This window comes from Nomascus leucogenys, chromosome 9 (assembly GCF_006542625.1).
Source record: "Nomascus leucogenys isolate Asia chromosome 9, Asia_NLE_v1, whole genome shotgun sequence".
NCBI lineage: Eukaryota > Metazoa > Chordata > Mammalia > Primates > Hylobatidae > Nomascus > Nomascus leucogenys.
Genome location: NC_044389.1, coordinates 15,396,118 through 15,411,540, shown reverse-complemented (window position 1 = coordinate 15,411,540; position 15,423 = coordinate 15,396,118). Strand labels below are relative to the sequence as shown.

Below are 15,423 nucleotides of genomic sequence, written 5' to 3'. Positions count from 1 at the left end.
CCCTGGGCTAGATGATCCTCCTATCTCAGCCTTCTGAGTAGCTGGGACTACAGGTGCATGCTACCACACCCAGCTAATGTTTTAAACTTTTTGGAGAGACTGGTCTCCCTACATTGCCCCCGGTTGGTCTTGAACTCCTGGGCTCAAGTAATCTGCCCGCCTCGGCCTCCTAAAGTGCTGGGATTACAGGCATGAGCCACCATGCCCAGCCCTGACTTATTTCTTAAAGTAAAATTAAAGAGGGACAAGACTCACTGTGCCTTGGATTCACTATCTCTGATCTCTCCCAGTTCCCTTATAGGGACATAATCAACTTTATAGGCAACACATCACTTGGGGTACAAGTCGGAAAAAAAAAATAAAACTAATTCTGCCTTTTACCAGTTCTGCTTCCAGTGCTTTTATTTTGCTTTCATATGCAGCTTTTTGAGAAGAAAGCTCTTGCTGAGCCATTTCTTTTGCAATCTGGATTCCTTGCATCATTTCTTCCTTTGCCTTCAACTGAGCCTCTTTTATTTCTGCTTCGAGTCTACAATGTAGCAAGATGTTTACAGGGTACATGTTAAGAATTCTTTATACATCATAATAGTTCTTAATCCTGCTGAAAAGTTTTCCATTGAATGAAAGTTTAAATCTTAAAACTTGATTTCTGACATTCTATCAACAGTGTTTTTAAAATTTTCACTGGCTCTACAATTGTTTACACTCAAAATTTAAACACACAGGACGAAAAATTGCTTATTTCTAACTTAGTTACTATTGCAGATGCCTGACATTTAAATAAAATCAGTGCTTTAGTAACTACATTATACAGAAATTTCCATTCCTAATTTTACTGAAAAAAAGAATAAGGGTATCAAAAAGAAGGCTAGTGGATATCACAGCTAGGGAGAGAGGAGAATGGCTATTATTTAACAAATACAGAGTTTCAGTTTGGAATAATAAAACATTTCTGGAGATGGATGATGGTGATGGTTGCACAACAATGTGAAGGCACTAGGGTGGGCACAGTGACTCATGCCTGTAATCCCAGCACTTTGGGAGGCCAAGGCAGGTGGACTGCTTGAGCTCAGGAGTTCGAGACCAGCCTGGGCAACATGGTGAAACCCCATCTCTACAAAAAAATACAAAAATTAGCCGGGCGTGGTGGTGTGAGCCTGTAGTCTCACATGCTCGGGAGGCTAAGGTGGGAGGATGGCTTGAGGCCAGGAGGTGGAGGTTGCAATGAACCGAGATCATGCCAACTATACTCTAGCCTAGATGATAAGAGCCAGACTCCATCTCAAAAAAAACAAAAACAAACAAACAAAAAAAAAACACACAAAACAATGTGAAGGTACTTAATGCCTTTGGACTATACAATTAAAAATGGCTAACGTGGTAAATTTTGTGCTCTTTATATTGTATTCAATAAAAAAAAATTCTTTTTAAAGGGCAAAAGCAGGTTGAGGCTTCTTAAAAGGTGACAAAGCAGTTAGTCTAGTCTATAACCAGTTCTTCTTGATTCCTCCTCCTTTCATCCTCTTTAGTCATCAGGCCTTGTCAATCTTATCTCCTTTATGTTTCCTTCCTACCTAATCACACTATATTTATCTTACTTCGATAGTCTCTTAGCTGCATTTGCAGGTTTTAAGCTTGCTCTATCTCTAATACATTCTCCAGATTTGAGTGCTGGTGATCTCTCTAAAAATGTGATTTTGATTATGAGTGTCTCACGTCTGCTCAAAATTCTTTAATGTTTCCCTTATCCTTTAAGATAAAGTCCAAACTCTTTAGCATTTTATTTGTATACAGTTTACCATTTAGCTTACAAGAATACTGCTTATGCCAGAAATCCTACAATACTGCATGAACTAAAACTGGGGCACAAGAAGAAAAGAAAAACAAAAGTACACTCTCCCAGTCTTCCTCTGGCTAAATTCTAATCGTCTATTGGGATTCTCCTCTATGGGAAGTCTTCTCATCTTCTAGAAACCTTCCCTGATAACTGGTCAGGGCCAGGTGTCACACCGTGAGCTTCCACACCACACAGTTCAGGACTCTTGTCAGAGAACTGTGTCAATAGTACTGTTATAACTGTCAGCCCCTCGAGATGATGAATTCCTTCAGCACATAAGCTAAATTTCAATCCTTATTCTTTATATCCCCAGCATTTGGTACAGTGACAGACACATAATAGACGGTCAATATATATTTGCTGAACTAATGAATATACCAAGAGAAAAAACTGTATCACTAGAAACCAGCACCCAAAGAGTTAATTACTAGAGACTGGCACAATGTGATTAACTCTGTTGTAGATCTCTCTCATACACTTACTATTTCATATCAACAGCAATACTTACTGTGATCTCTGTGCCATGAGCAACTCATTTTTTGCAAATTCAAAGTCTTTTGGACCCTCACTTGTAGGAGTATCTCTTCCAGATGGCCTTTTCCCTTTCTGGACTTCTACTGGATGATTAAATCTAAAATAATGATCTCCACCAAGAATCACTCGATCACCCTAAAGCACACAAAAAAATGTACTTGAGGTGAGTCTCAACCAAAAACTTAAGTTAGAAAATTTATTATGCCCAACAATTCAATATAGTCTAGTATTAACAATAAACATAAACATCATAGCAACTAATATTTATTACTTTTTTTCTTCTTTTGGCACAGAGTCTCACTATGTCACCCAGGCTAGAGTGCAGTGGCACAATCTCAGCTCACCGCAACCTCAGCCTCACGGGTTCAAGCAATTCTCCTGCCTCAGCCTCCCAAGTAGCTGGGATTACAGGCGTGCACCACCACGCCCAGCTAATTTTTGCATTTTTAGTAGAGATGGGGTTTCACCATGTTGGCTAGGCTGGTCTCGAACTCCTGACCTCAGGATCCACCCACCTCGGCCTCCCAACGTTTATAACTTTGTATATACCAAACACTGCATTAAGCACATTACATATAGAGTCATATGTCTCTTAACAACAGGGATATGTTCTGAGAAGTACACTGTTAGGTGATTTCATAGTTGTGTGAACATCATGGAATGTACTTACACAAACCTTGATGGTATAGCCTACTACACACCTAGGCTATATGGCATAGCCTGTTGCTCCTAGGTTACACACCTGTACAGCGTGTTACTGTACTGAATACCATAGGCAACTATAACACAATGGTAAATATTTGTATATCTAAACAGAAAAATATACAGTAAAAATACAGTATTATAATCTTATGGGACAATGTTATATATGTGGTCCCTCATTGCCCAAAATATCATTATGAAGTGCAAGACTTTATGTTATCTCATTTACGATTCACAACTCAGTGAGATACATATAATCATCCCAATTTTAGGAATGAGGAAACTAAAGAGCACAAAGCTTAATAACAACAACAGACATTCATTGAGAGCTTACTATTTGCAGATACTATTCTAAGAACTATATACACAAATTATTATTTCAGTTAATCCTTCACTATCTCTGAAAGGCAGGATATAGAGCCACAATAGGTCTGGGTTTGCCTGTAACACACTGCTGTTTGTTCTCTTGATGTAATTATTAATAATGATTTCAAAAGTGTCCTGACTTGTGTGATATTGTTTAATCACCTAGTTAAATAACTTGCCAAACGTCACAGAGCAAATGGCAAAGCCAGGATTTCGACCCTGTCTGTCTGATTCTAAAGCCTAGCTCTTTATAGGACACATAATGATGCTGTTAGTGGTCAGCTCTTCAGGTACTGATTCATATAAATGTAACTTTTGTCTTTGCACAAGAAGGCAATTAATAGGAAAAAGAATTTTTGAAATGAAAAAGTCCTTAATCTGCTTCAACACCTTTATCTTATAGAGAAAACCAGAACTCAAAGAAATTAAATGACTTGTCCAAAGTCAAACAGTTTCTTATATTGTAGCACCCATCCACTTACATGATGTAATACTGTGATTTCCAAAATATGTTTTCCATTTACATATGTCTTTGCTTCCCCAACTGGGATAATACTCACTGTCCCACCAAAATTTTTGATGGTACTGTTAAAATAAGAAGCACATTGTTACAATTATAGAACACACTAAAAAGTAAGAAAAAGGCAAAATGGTATAATTCTGTTTGGGCTATTCCTTTGGTGTTAAGGTTCATACCAATACGTAACAATAATCTAAAATTATTTTATTTCCCTCCAATTAGATTTTTTTTTTTTTTTTTTTTTTGAGACGGAGTCTTGCTCTGTGGCCCAGGCTGGAGTGTAGTGATACGATCTCAGCTCACTGCAAGCTCTACCTCCTGGGTTCAAGCCATTCTCCCGCCTCAGCCGCCTGAGTAGCTAGGATTACAGGCACCCACCACCATGCCCTGCTCAGCTAATGTTTGCATTTTAGTAGAGATGGGGTTTTGCCATGTTTGCCAGGCTGGTCTCTAATTCCTGACCTCAAGTGATCCACCTGCCTCAGCCTCCCAAAATGCTGGGATTACAGGCATGAGCCACTGCATCAAGCCTCCAATTAGATTTTGAAGTTTGGTGAAAAAAGCCCGGCTTCTAGCAATCCAATCCACCTGTGGTGGGAACATTCTTCATTGGGTGTATTTTTATTATAACTTCTTTGAAAACAAAAACCTTCCCCCAAAAATAAAAAAAATAAAAAAATAAAACTCTAGCAAAAAACATTAACATACTGCCAATGATTTCTTATGAATAAAACAGTTTTAAGTGTTTTTTCAATTTTCTAAGCTTCTGGTTTTACATATGAGCTTTAGTAACAGAAAGAACAAATATTTTTCCACTTTTGAAAAGTAGGGTACTACAGAGGAAGGAAAAACATGGAGATCAAAGTGTACTCCTTAAGACATCTAATTAACTGGATGATAAGGTGATACTGTGGAAAATCAGCTATAAGTGCTACATATTTGAGTCTTTTTATTCAGAGAATTGGAAAGAAACTCCAAAGTCCAATTCATCTTTGGATTAACTGGACAGAAAGAAAAACTGCAACAAACACTGAGTCCTAACCAAAGATCTTTTTAGCTGTTGATTAGGCTCCAAGATCTGTGATTAGAGAATAATAGTTTAATTAAAGTACCTAGAGAAAAGTATATGGAAAAAATAGTTCATCCTTAGGCACTACATCCCTCCCACCAGTCTAGTGTCTTATCTGGGTGAAGGTTTATACAATGTGTACTTGTTCTGATCCCTTTCCTCTCCTAATTCTATCTACTCTGCTCTCAAAATTCCATGGCCTACCATTCTGGACTCCCCACAATCTAGCTTCAACAACCAACCTCCCTCATCTGCCACTATTTTCCCATAAGAACCCCATTTCACACTCAATCAACCATATGAATACTCTGAATTTGCCTTTATGTCAGCTTTCCTCCTTTCTTTAAGTCATTCCTTCTAGATAGGACATCCTCTCCCTTCTTGCAACCATTCTTGAAGGCCCAACTTAGAGTCCTCTAAGAAGCTGTTCTTTAGGGTTTAAGTTAGAAGTCAACTCTTCCTTCTCTTCACTTTTAAGCAGTAAGTATGCAGTACTCATATAACACTTAATATGCATTAATAGATACTGAAGTTCTTTTTTTCTCTTTCACATGACCAGCCTCAGCCATGAAGTTCTTTTATTCATTAAGCCTCCAAGAGCCAGGTATGTGTCAGCAATGAAGACAGACATGAAACCAGCTTTCATAAAGTTCATGGTCTAGTGAACGAGACAAACTGAGGAAGGTAGGAAAAATGGAAGTAGAGAGTTAGAGGCAAGCAGGAGGCTTCCAAGTTCCTTACTGGACTCTTAACTCTTTGGGAGCATGTTCTGTATCTTTGCCACAGATGTTAAAAATGCTGTATTTATTTGTTAAAGAAAATAATTAATTAATAAAAGAGCAAAAGAACCTAAAGAACAAAAGGATATGCCCTAACAGATATAAAGATTCATGGCCAGGTGCAGTGGCTCACATCTGTAATCCCAGTACTTTGGGAGGCCAAGGCAGGTGGATCACCTGAGGTCAGGAGTTCAAGACCAGCCTGGCCAACATGATGAAATCGCCTCTATTAAAAATACAAAAATTAGCTGGGCATGGTGGCTACTCAGGAGGCTGAGGCACGAGAATTGCTTGAACCCAGAAGGCAGAGGTTACAGTGAGCCAAGATCACACTACTGCACTCCAGCCTGGGTGACAGAGTGAGACTCCATCTCAAAAAAAAAAAGATATAAAGATTCATTACAGGCTGGGCATGGTAGCTCACACCTGTAATCCAGCACTTTGGGAGGTCAAGGCGGGCAGATCACCTGAGGTGGGAGTTTGAGACCAGCCTGGCCAACAGGGTGAAACCTGATCTCTACTAAAAATACAACAATTAGCCAGGCGTGGTAGCAGACACCTGCAATCCCAGCTACTCAGGAGGCTGAGGCAGGAGAATTGCTTGAGCCCAGGTGGTTGCAGTGAGCTGAGATGGCACCACTACACTCCAGCCTGGGTGACAGAGCAAAACTCTGAATCAAAAATATAAATAAATGAAGATTCATTACAAAGCTCAAGTAATTAAGACCATGGGGTATTAGTAGGAAGAAACAGATTCTGATATTTTTAGAAATTTTTTGTAGGAGCACTACAGATTCCAAAAGAAGCAATAAACTATTTAATATATGGTACTGGGAGAAATGGCTATTCATGTGGAAAACAGATGAATTTAGATCCCTAATTCACACCAAATAAAAAATTCCAGACATTCAATAACTTAAATGTGAAAGCAAAACTTCAAAACATCTAGAAGAAAATTTAGGAGAACATCTCTATGACCTCAATGTACAACAGTCTTTTTTTTTTTTTTTTTTTTTGAGATAGAGTCTCACTCTGTTGCCTAGGCTGGAGTACAACGGTGTGATCTTGGCTCACTGTAGCTTCCACCTCCCAGGTTCAAGTGATTCTCATGCCTCAGCCTCCCAAGTAGCTGGGACTATAGGTGCCCACCACCATGCCGGGCTAATTTTTGTATTTTCAGTAGAGACGAGGTTTCACCATGTTGGCCAGGCTGATCTTGAACTCCTGGTCTCAAGTGATCTGCCTGCCTCAGCCTCCCAAAGTGTTAGGATTATAGGCGTGAGCCACCGCCCCTGGCCAGAACATTCTTTCTCTCTCACTTTTTTTTTTTTTGAGACCGAATCTCGCTCTGTCACTCAGGCTGGAGTGCAGTGGCATGATCTCGGCACACTGCAACCTCCACCTCCTAGGTTCAAGCTATTCTCGTGCCTGAGCCTCCCGAGTAGCTGGGATTACAGGCAGGCACCACCATGCCCAGAAAATTTTTTGTATTTTTAGTAGAAACGGGGTTTCACCATGTTGCCCAGGCTGGACTCAAACTCCTGAGCCAATCTGCCCACACGCCTGTGCTAGGATTACAGGCATGAGCCACCACGCCCAGCCAGAACATTCTTTCTTTAAGACATAAAAACTGACAATCATAAAGGAAAAGACTGATGCCGGGTACTATGATAAAATTAAGAACTTCAATCAATCAAAAGGCACCAGAGAGAGTAAAAAGATGTCACACATTAGAAAAAAAGATATTTATACCAAAAAGCTCACGAAGGATTGGCAACTCCTACAAAGTATTAAGAAATAAACAAACAAATCAGTTGGAAAATCAACAAAAGATATGAAGAGGTAAGTCACAATAGTAAACAAAAATGGCCAATGAACACATGAAAAGATGTTCAACCTTATTATTAATCAAAGGAATGTAAAATGAATCCATAATGATATATTATTTTATGTTCATCAGATTGGCATAAAGTCTGACAGTACTAAATATTGGCAAGGATGTGGAGTAACAGGTATTCTCAAAGCCAATGGGAGTAAAAATTCATTTTGGAAAATAATTTGAAATTATCTACTAAAGTTGAACATGCACATATTCTACAACCTAGTATCTCTACTCTCAGACATACAATCTAAAAGCGCTTCCTAAACTTTATAAGAGATAAATTCATACAATGGAATACTTCATAGCAGTGAAAATAAAATAGGACCAATGTACATAAATCTTGGAAACACAATGCGGAGTCAAAAAAGTTTACAATATATACATTCCAACAATATATACAAGTATTTCATTCATATGAACAAAATTCACATAAAGTAACATTTTTAAATTGGTCAATCCAACCAAAAATTCTGTTATGTAAGATAGATAGTTTACTTTCATGTGCATCATTATAATTGCAAGAAAATAAATTATTCTTCAATCAACAGATCAAGTATGCCAAAACAAAAACAGAGAGAGCATTACACTGTACTTTATATTGAGAGTAACTGACCTATCATCCTTACAACACACTCAGAATGTATGTTTTTCCTGACTAAACAATGGGTTTGAAGAATTCTACCAAACGATCTGTATCAATGAATATGCTGTATGAAGGAAACCACATGTTATCAAGATATAGAACAGGTGCCTTTTCTTTTTTTCTAGAGGATTAACATACCAATGATCATCAGCAATCAGCACCCCAGATAACTGAATATCATGGCTTGAGTTTGGTTTATACTTTCCAACTGTAGTTGTTCCTTCTTTTATCATATATAGCAGCATCTCAGATAGTTGTGGATCTTCATTCAGATTAACAAGGTTTGGTAAATGATTGTCCATTTGAAATGTAATTCCTGCTTTCTGGTAGTAGTCAGAAAAAGAAATTCTTAATCACAGTATGAAATTGTTAAATTCACCTAAAACAAATGGTCTATATTAAACATTAGAACAATTCTATATGAAGTCTCACTAAATTAAAGGTTTTTTTTATTATTATTATTATTTTGAGACAGAGTCTCGCTCTATCACCCAGGCTGGAGTGCAGTGGCACGATCTCAGCTCACTGCAACCTCTGCCTCCTGGGTTCAAACGATTCTCCTGCTTCAGCCTCCCAAGTAGCTGAGACTACAGGCGCATGCCACCATGCCCGGCTAATTTTTGTATTTTTAGTAGAGATAGGGTTTCGTCATGTTGCAGGCTGGTATCAAACTCCTGACCTCAGGTGATCCACCCGCCTCAGCCTCCCAAAGTGCTGGGATTACAGGTGTGAGCCACCGCGCCCAGCCATAAAGGTTTTTTAGACTCTCTCCTCCTTCCTTAGAATCTCTCCTTTGGAACCTCCCTATCTTCTTTGTCCTTCACCATACTCAGTCTACTCATATATCAATCTATCATCACCAAATTGTGTCTTCTTATTGACTGACCATCTTTAGAATAGATCAGTTTGTTTTGTTGCATCTTCATTGCCTTCACCACAGGCCCCTGTCAACTCACACCAAAACTACTGAAGCAGCCTCTTGATCACCATCAACAGCTTCTGTTTTCAATCCATCTTATATCCTATGCCAGGTTAATTCTCTTGAAAGGGTGCTCTCAAAATGTAAATTCCGGCCGGGCGCGGTGGCTCACGCTTGTAATCCCAGCACTTTGGGAGGCCGAGGCGGGTGGATCACGAGGTCAGGAGATCGAGACCATGGTGAAACCCTGTCTCTACTAAAAATACAAAAAAAAATTAGCCGGGCGTGGTGGCGGGCGCCTGTAGTCCCAGCTACTCGGAGAGGCTGAGGCAGGAGAATGGCGTGAACCCAGGAGGCGGAGCTTGCAGTGAGCCGAGATTGCGTCACTGCACTCCAGCCTGGGCGACAGAGCGAGACTCCGTCTCAAAAAAAAAAAAAAAAAAAAAAAAAATGTAAATTCCCTGGTCACTTTTCAACAACTTCTCACTTCCTACAGGATAAAACTTAATTTCCTTGGCCTGGAAATCAAGTCCTTCATAAACTAATCATAACATATCTTTCCAATTTTATCTCGTTATGATCTCATATAAACTGCTTCCAAAACTGATCTACATACCCTTTCTAAAGACACCTCAAACTTTTCTACCTTTACTTTCACAGAATTTTCTCTTCCGAGAATGCGCTCTTCCTTTTCTCTTCCTATTAAAATCTTACCCAAACTTTCAAAGCCCATCTCAAATGCCACCTCTTTTATGAGATTGGATTGGCCATGCCCAAGGAATTTTCCCTCCTTCTCCTGAATTCTTATAGTACTCCCCCACTACCAATCACTTGAAATACTTTTCATTATATTAGGTTCAACCATATGAAACTGCCAGTGTTCAACCATGCTTTACCTACAAAAATGGCAATTGCTTATGGCTCAATCTAATGAAATCACATTGCATTTCAGTCTTCTATTTACGTTTTGTAAATCTTTGTGGATCACAAGCTCTCTGAGGGATGAAACTGTAATCACCTTGGCTTCCCCTGTTCCTGGCACAGCATAGACATTTAATATATATTTGTAGAACCAAAGTAAATATAACAAGATCGTTTATTCATACTTTAACTTTCCAACTAGCTTATGGGCTGGCTCTAAGCAACCAGTCTTGATCTTAACATTTCTTTATATTAATTTTCCTTATGATATTGCTTTGTACAGAGTCAGTATACAGTAAGTATTTGAAACATTAAATTTACATGCATTGGCATATTGGCAATATTTATTTCTTGGCATATTTCTTTTATTTTCAAATCAGTTTAGAAAGTTGAAATAATACCTGTAACTCTTTTGTTTCTTGAAGTTTTCTTTTTTCAGCTTGTTCAAACTTTTCTTTCCATGCTCTTTCCAAAGACAAAGAAAATAATAGAGTTAAAAACATCCAGATGTATAAGATTGAGAGTCAAGAGACAATCAATGAAAATTAGGCAACTACCTAGTAATATTTAAAATATGATAATCTGGGAGTGGGCTGCTCTATTCGGAAGGTAAGGAAAAAGACTCAGTATTCTCTTGAGGTCCCTGCCATTCCTATGATTCCAGAGCAACACACTTAACATTTAGAGTACTGACTGTACTCTACCTTTGCATTTCTGCCATGTCTCTCTCCTGTTGATGCAGTTTCATTCTTAAGGATGTTATTTCTTGCCGACACAGCCTGTATCGTTCAGGGTCAATATTCCGATTGTTTCTCTGAGCAGCTTTTAGCTTTGCAATTTCTGCCTTCAATTCTGAAAATTTATACAAAGATGCATGAATAATAACATTTAATATATAATAATTTCCACAGTAAGCATAATCTTCCAATCTTCTATTTCATTTGAAGTTTTAAATACAGTATTACTAAATAAAATAGAATATTGGAGAAATCAGCTTTACTTTATATAACCTATAAATCTTTACTTAGTCTTAACCTGAAATATGCTCCCGTATTAATGAACTTTCCCTGTTCATAAGTAGGAAAGCTGTATAATGTACTGACCAAAGTGTAACACTTTTGAGAGGCAAAAGGGGAATTGTTAAAGTGAAAGTTTATTTAAAAAGTAAAGAAATAAAAGAATGGCTATCCACTAGGCAGAACAGCCAAGATCAAAGATTTTTCAAGCTGGAATTCAGAATATTTATTTATTTAGACAGAGTCTCACTGTCGCCCAGGCTAGAGTGCAGTGGTATGATCTCGGCTCATTGCAACCTCCGCCTCCCAGGCTCAAGCAATTCTCCTGCCTCAGCTTCCCAAGTAGCCAGGATTACAGGCGCCCACCACTGTGTCTGGCTAATTTTTGTATTTTTAGTAGAGACAGGGTTTCCCCATGTTGGCCAGGCTGGTCTCGAACTCCTGACCTTAAGTAGTCCGCCTGCGTTAGCCTCCCAAAGTGCTGGGATTATAGGCGTGAGCCACCACACCCGGCCCAGAATACTTATTTTTAATGAAAACAGTCCCACTTGTGAAACAGAAGGGATCCAAAAGGGAAAGGATGGACCAGGATAGAGAAATCAGATTCTTCTCTGGCTCATATACCTGAAGTGTCTATCACCTTCTGCTGCTAAAAAGGGCCAGAGGACAAAGGGGCATGAAAAGATGATAGTTCTACATCAGCAAAGATAAAACTATACAAATCAAGATTTCTTGCAGGCATTAAAGTCTATCCTAAATTGATGATTACCTAGAGATAAATAGAAAGCAGTATTTAGCATAAATGAAGTTCAGCCTATAGTAGAAACTCAAGCTCAAATTGCCTTTGGATCAATGCACTAAGCATGAGCAGAGGTAGTACATAAAATGTCAATGGAAGAGAGGTCATAAAAGAAAAACAGTAAATAGTTTTATTGGTATTTTGCTGCACACATCTATGACTGTGTAAATTTATTGTTTAATGCTTACTGTTTCTCCCTTACCCACACTCTGTCTTCTATGTTCTTTTTCTAATTGTTTTTCTCCTTATTACTTATTCTCTGTCCTTCTACCTATCATCCTCCATTACTATAGGCCGATGACTACAATCTATTAAAATAGGTATAGAAAAAAACCTTTGATGTTCATAAATTACATATTTTAAGACTGCAACTAATATCTGAGACTAAACTGTGGCAAAACAATTTTTAAATTCTGAGAAAATATTCACCTCTAATTAACTTAGCGTTCATATCTTCATTTACTTTGGCAATGTTGACTATTAAACGGGCTTGGTTAGCATATCTAAGTGTGCTTAATGTTTCTTCTATGTTGCTGGCAGCGGGACTAATCGTAGCAATCATTGCAGTTTTTGAATTTCCACCCAGACTTTCTTTTAACAGCCTGCAAGAAAAAAAAGTCATAATAAGACTTTGCTTCTACAACAACTTAATAACAGTAATTATCTAGAAAGCACAAAACAAACTAATAGGGTATATAATACAGTATTATTATACTCTACTCAAACACCATTTAAAACTTTTCTGGTATTTGTAACTATTTCTAGATCTCATAAACACTCTTTCTCTCTTATACTTTTTATATTGTTTCAGGAGGCAATAATCTGTGCAGAGATTTTAAAATGTGGTGAATCATCAAGTATTTCATGACTGTGAGCTACCATAGGGAAGGGACTATGTGTCTTGGTCATCTTTGTATTTCCAGTGCTACCACAACCTTTTGAAGCAGGTGTTCAATAAATGTTGAAAATGATGAACATTGAAACAAAAATTCTATATTGTACTAAAAGCAAAATCTTTATTTTAGAGAAAAAGAGTATGAGACTTAAAACATATATTAGTGCAGAATGAATGTCACTATTTTTAACTTTCATAAGACATGAAAAAAATCAGATTTTCCCTTATAGGTTTCAAGGTGGCAATCACATTATAATAAACCAATTATAAAGACACATTACCCTCAAGTAAAGATGCAGTCCTTATCGTAACTGTATATTAATGCCTATCAGAACTGAATATTAAATCCATACAGATGTAACCTGAATGTAACATATTGAAAATTAAATATACATTCACTAATGAAAACATTTATTGAGCACCCATGTATTAGTCATTGTGTAGTAAGCAAACAAAATTATTCAATTTCTCTTTATACAACTAGCAATATGTTTGGTAGTACCATATATGTTCAAACATCAGGCACAAATAGTAGTTAAGTACAAGAATAGTTATTTACACTCATATAGTACATATTATGTATTAAGAACTGTACACTAATAATTTAATTCTCACTTACCCCTAAAAGGTATTGATTTTATTCCTATTTTACAGGTGAGGAAACAGGCTAGAATGTTAAGTAGTTTGCCCAAAGTCACAGAGCTTATAAGATGCTGAGCTGAGATTCAAATCCAGGTAGTTTGGCTCTAGCATTCATAATGCTTACCACCTTTCTCCATCCCAAAGTTAATGAAGTCAGTCTATCATTCTTTTCCCCATAGTATTCACCATATTTTATACAATTCTTTATACTTCAAAAGATACTTGCCATGTAAGAACAGATTCACGATAAGGAATAAAAACTCTCCTTTGGTTTGCTTGTTCCGAGAGTGCAGATATAACTTTTCCCAAAGTTAGCAAGGACTTATTAATACTCACACCTTCCTGCATGCAAGAAAAAAAAAAATTTTTTAACTTCAAATACTTCTCAGCAAGAAATTTATTTCACAAAATATATTTCTCCTCTCATATAATTACTGAGTAAATACTTTTTTATTTTTATTTTTTGAGACAGAGAGTCTCACTCTGTTGCCCAGGCTGGAGTGCAGTGGCACAAACATGGCTCACTGTAGCCTCGACCATCCAGACTCAAGCGATCCTCCCACCTGAGCCTCTCAAGTAGCTGGGACTACAGACACATGCCACAACACCTGTCTATAAATACTTTTTTCTATAAACTACCAACTTTCTTATGACTCAAACATATTTTCTTTAAAAATTAATCATAACCAAAAAGTACATATCTCTTTTTCGACCACAGCAATGAAGTCTATAAACTGCAGATAAAGATATATTTGGGGGGGTTAAGTAATGTATTCAGTTTGTATTCTCCTTAAAATAATGACCTCAGGAATAAAATTCATCAAAAGGAGAAAAAGCATTCCATTTACCTTTAGTCGATCTCCACTAGTGTGAGCTGTAGAGCAGCGCTCACTGCCTGCCAGATCTATTAGATTAATTCGACTTGTTATTCTGTGATCGTGTTCTTCCCCTTCCACAAATTCTGTCTACAGCAAAATGATATTAAATTAAATTAATTTAAGTTCTATGACTTCCAATCAATATAGGTTTTTTAAAGGGAAAGTTGTAAAAGATTACACATCACTCTTTTATTTTTTAAACAGTCCCTCCTTTTTTTTTGAGACAGGATCTCACTCTGTTGCCCAGGCTGGAGTGCAGTGGCATGATCACGGCTCACTGCAGCCTTGATCTCCTGCGTTCAAGCAATTGTCCCACCTCGGGCTCCCAAGTAGCTGGGACTACAGGCCTGTGCTGCTACACTTGCTACTTTTTTTTATTTTTTAGTACAGACAAGGTCTCACTATGTTGCTCAAGCTGGTCTCAAACTACTGAGCTCAAGTGATCCTCCTGCCTCGGCCTCCCAAAGTGCTGGGATTACAGGCGTGAGCCACCACACCTGGCCTAAAATCATCCCTTCGTGAATCTGTGATAATTTATAACACAAAAATATTCACACAGTCTACTGAAAAGAATATATTGAGCAGTGGATAGATTATGCCAAAATAAAATAAATTACTTTAAAGAGATTAAAATCCATAACCACTCAGTTATATTAAGGAAATAACAATAAAGAAAAAGTTTAATGCACAAAGATGTTGCTTATCCCAGCATTATAATAGCAAAACATTTAAAAATAATATAAATGTCCAACAGTAGAGAACAACTTGAGGAACTGTAATAGTTAATGGAATATTATATAGCTATTAAAAATTATTTTATAAAAATTTTAATAACATAAAATTGTTACAGATTTTAACAGTGTGATTTTAAGTGACTTTAATTGTGATGGTAAAAAAATTGAAAGACTATATACCAAAATGTTTAGAGGGGTTTATCTGAATAGTGGAACCTACGGCTAAATTTTAAAAAATCTTTTACTTTCTGATGTTTTCATGTATAGTAATCTATGGCAGTATACTA

General features: G+C 37.4%; 1 protein-coding gene across 2 annotated transcripts in view; it reads right to left on the bottom strand.

Moving 5' to 3' along the window:
* KIF14 (kinesin family member 14) overlaps positions 1-15,423 on the bottom strand; it is a 62,247-nt gene that overhangs the window by 32,633 nt on the left and 14,191 nt on the right. For both annotated transcript variants that reach the window (XM_012501959.2, XM_003264524.4), the window contains 9 exons: positions 14,373-14,489; positions 13,751-13,866; positions 12,417-12,589; positions 10,877-11,024; positions 10,574-10,637; positions 8,471-8,655; positions 3,922-4,024; positions 2,346-2,506; positions 382-529 (listed from right to left, as the gene is read on the bottom strand). In XM_012501959.2, coding sequence (XP_012357413.2) covers positions 382-529; positions 2,346-2,506; positions 3,922-4,024; positions 8,471-8,655; positions 10,574-10,637; positions 10,877-11,024; positions 12,417-12,589; positions 13,751-13,866; positions 14,373-14,489 — 1,215 coding nt within the window. The remainder of the gene's footprint in view (positions 1-381; positions 530-2,345; positions 2,507-3,921; positions 4,025-8,470; positions 8,656-10,573; positions 10,638-10,876; positions 11,025-12,416; positions 12,590-13,750; positions 13,867-14,372; positions 14,490-15,423) is intronic.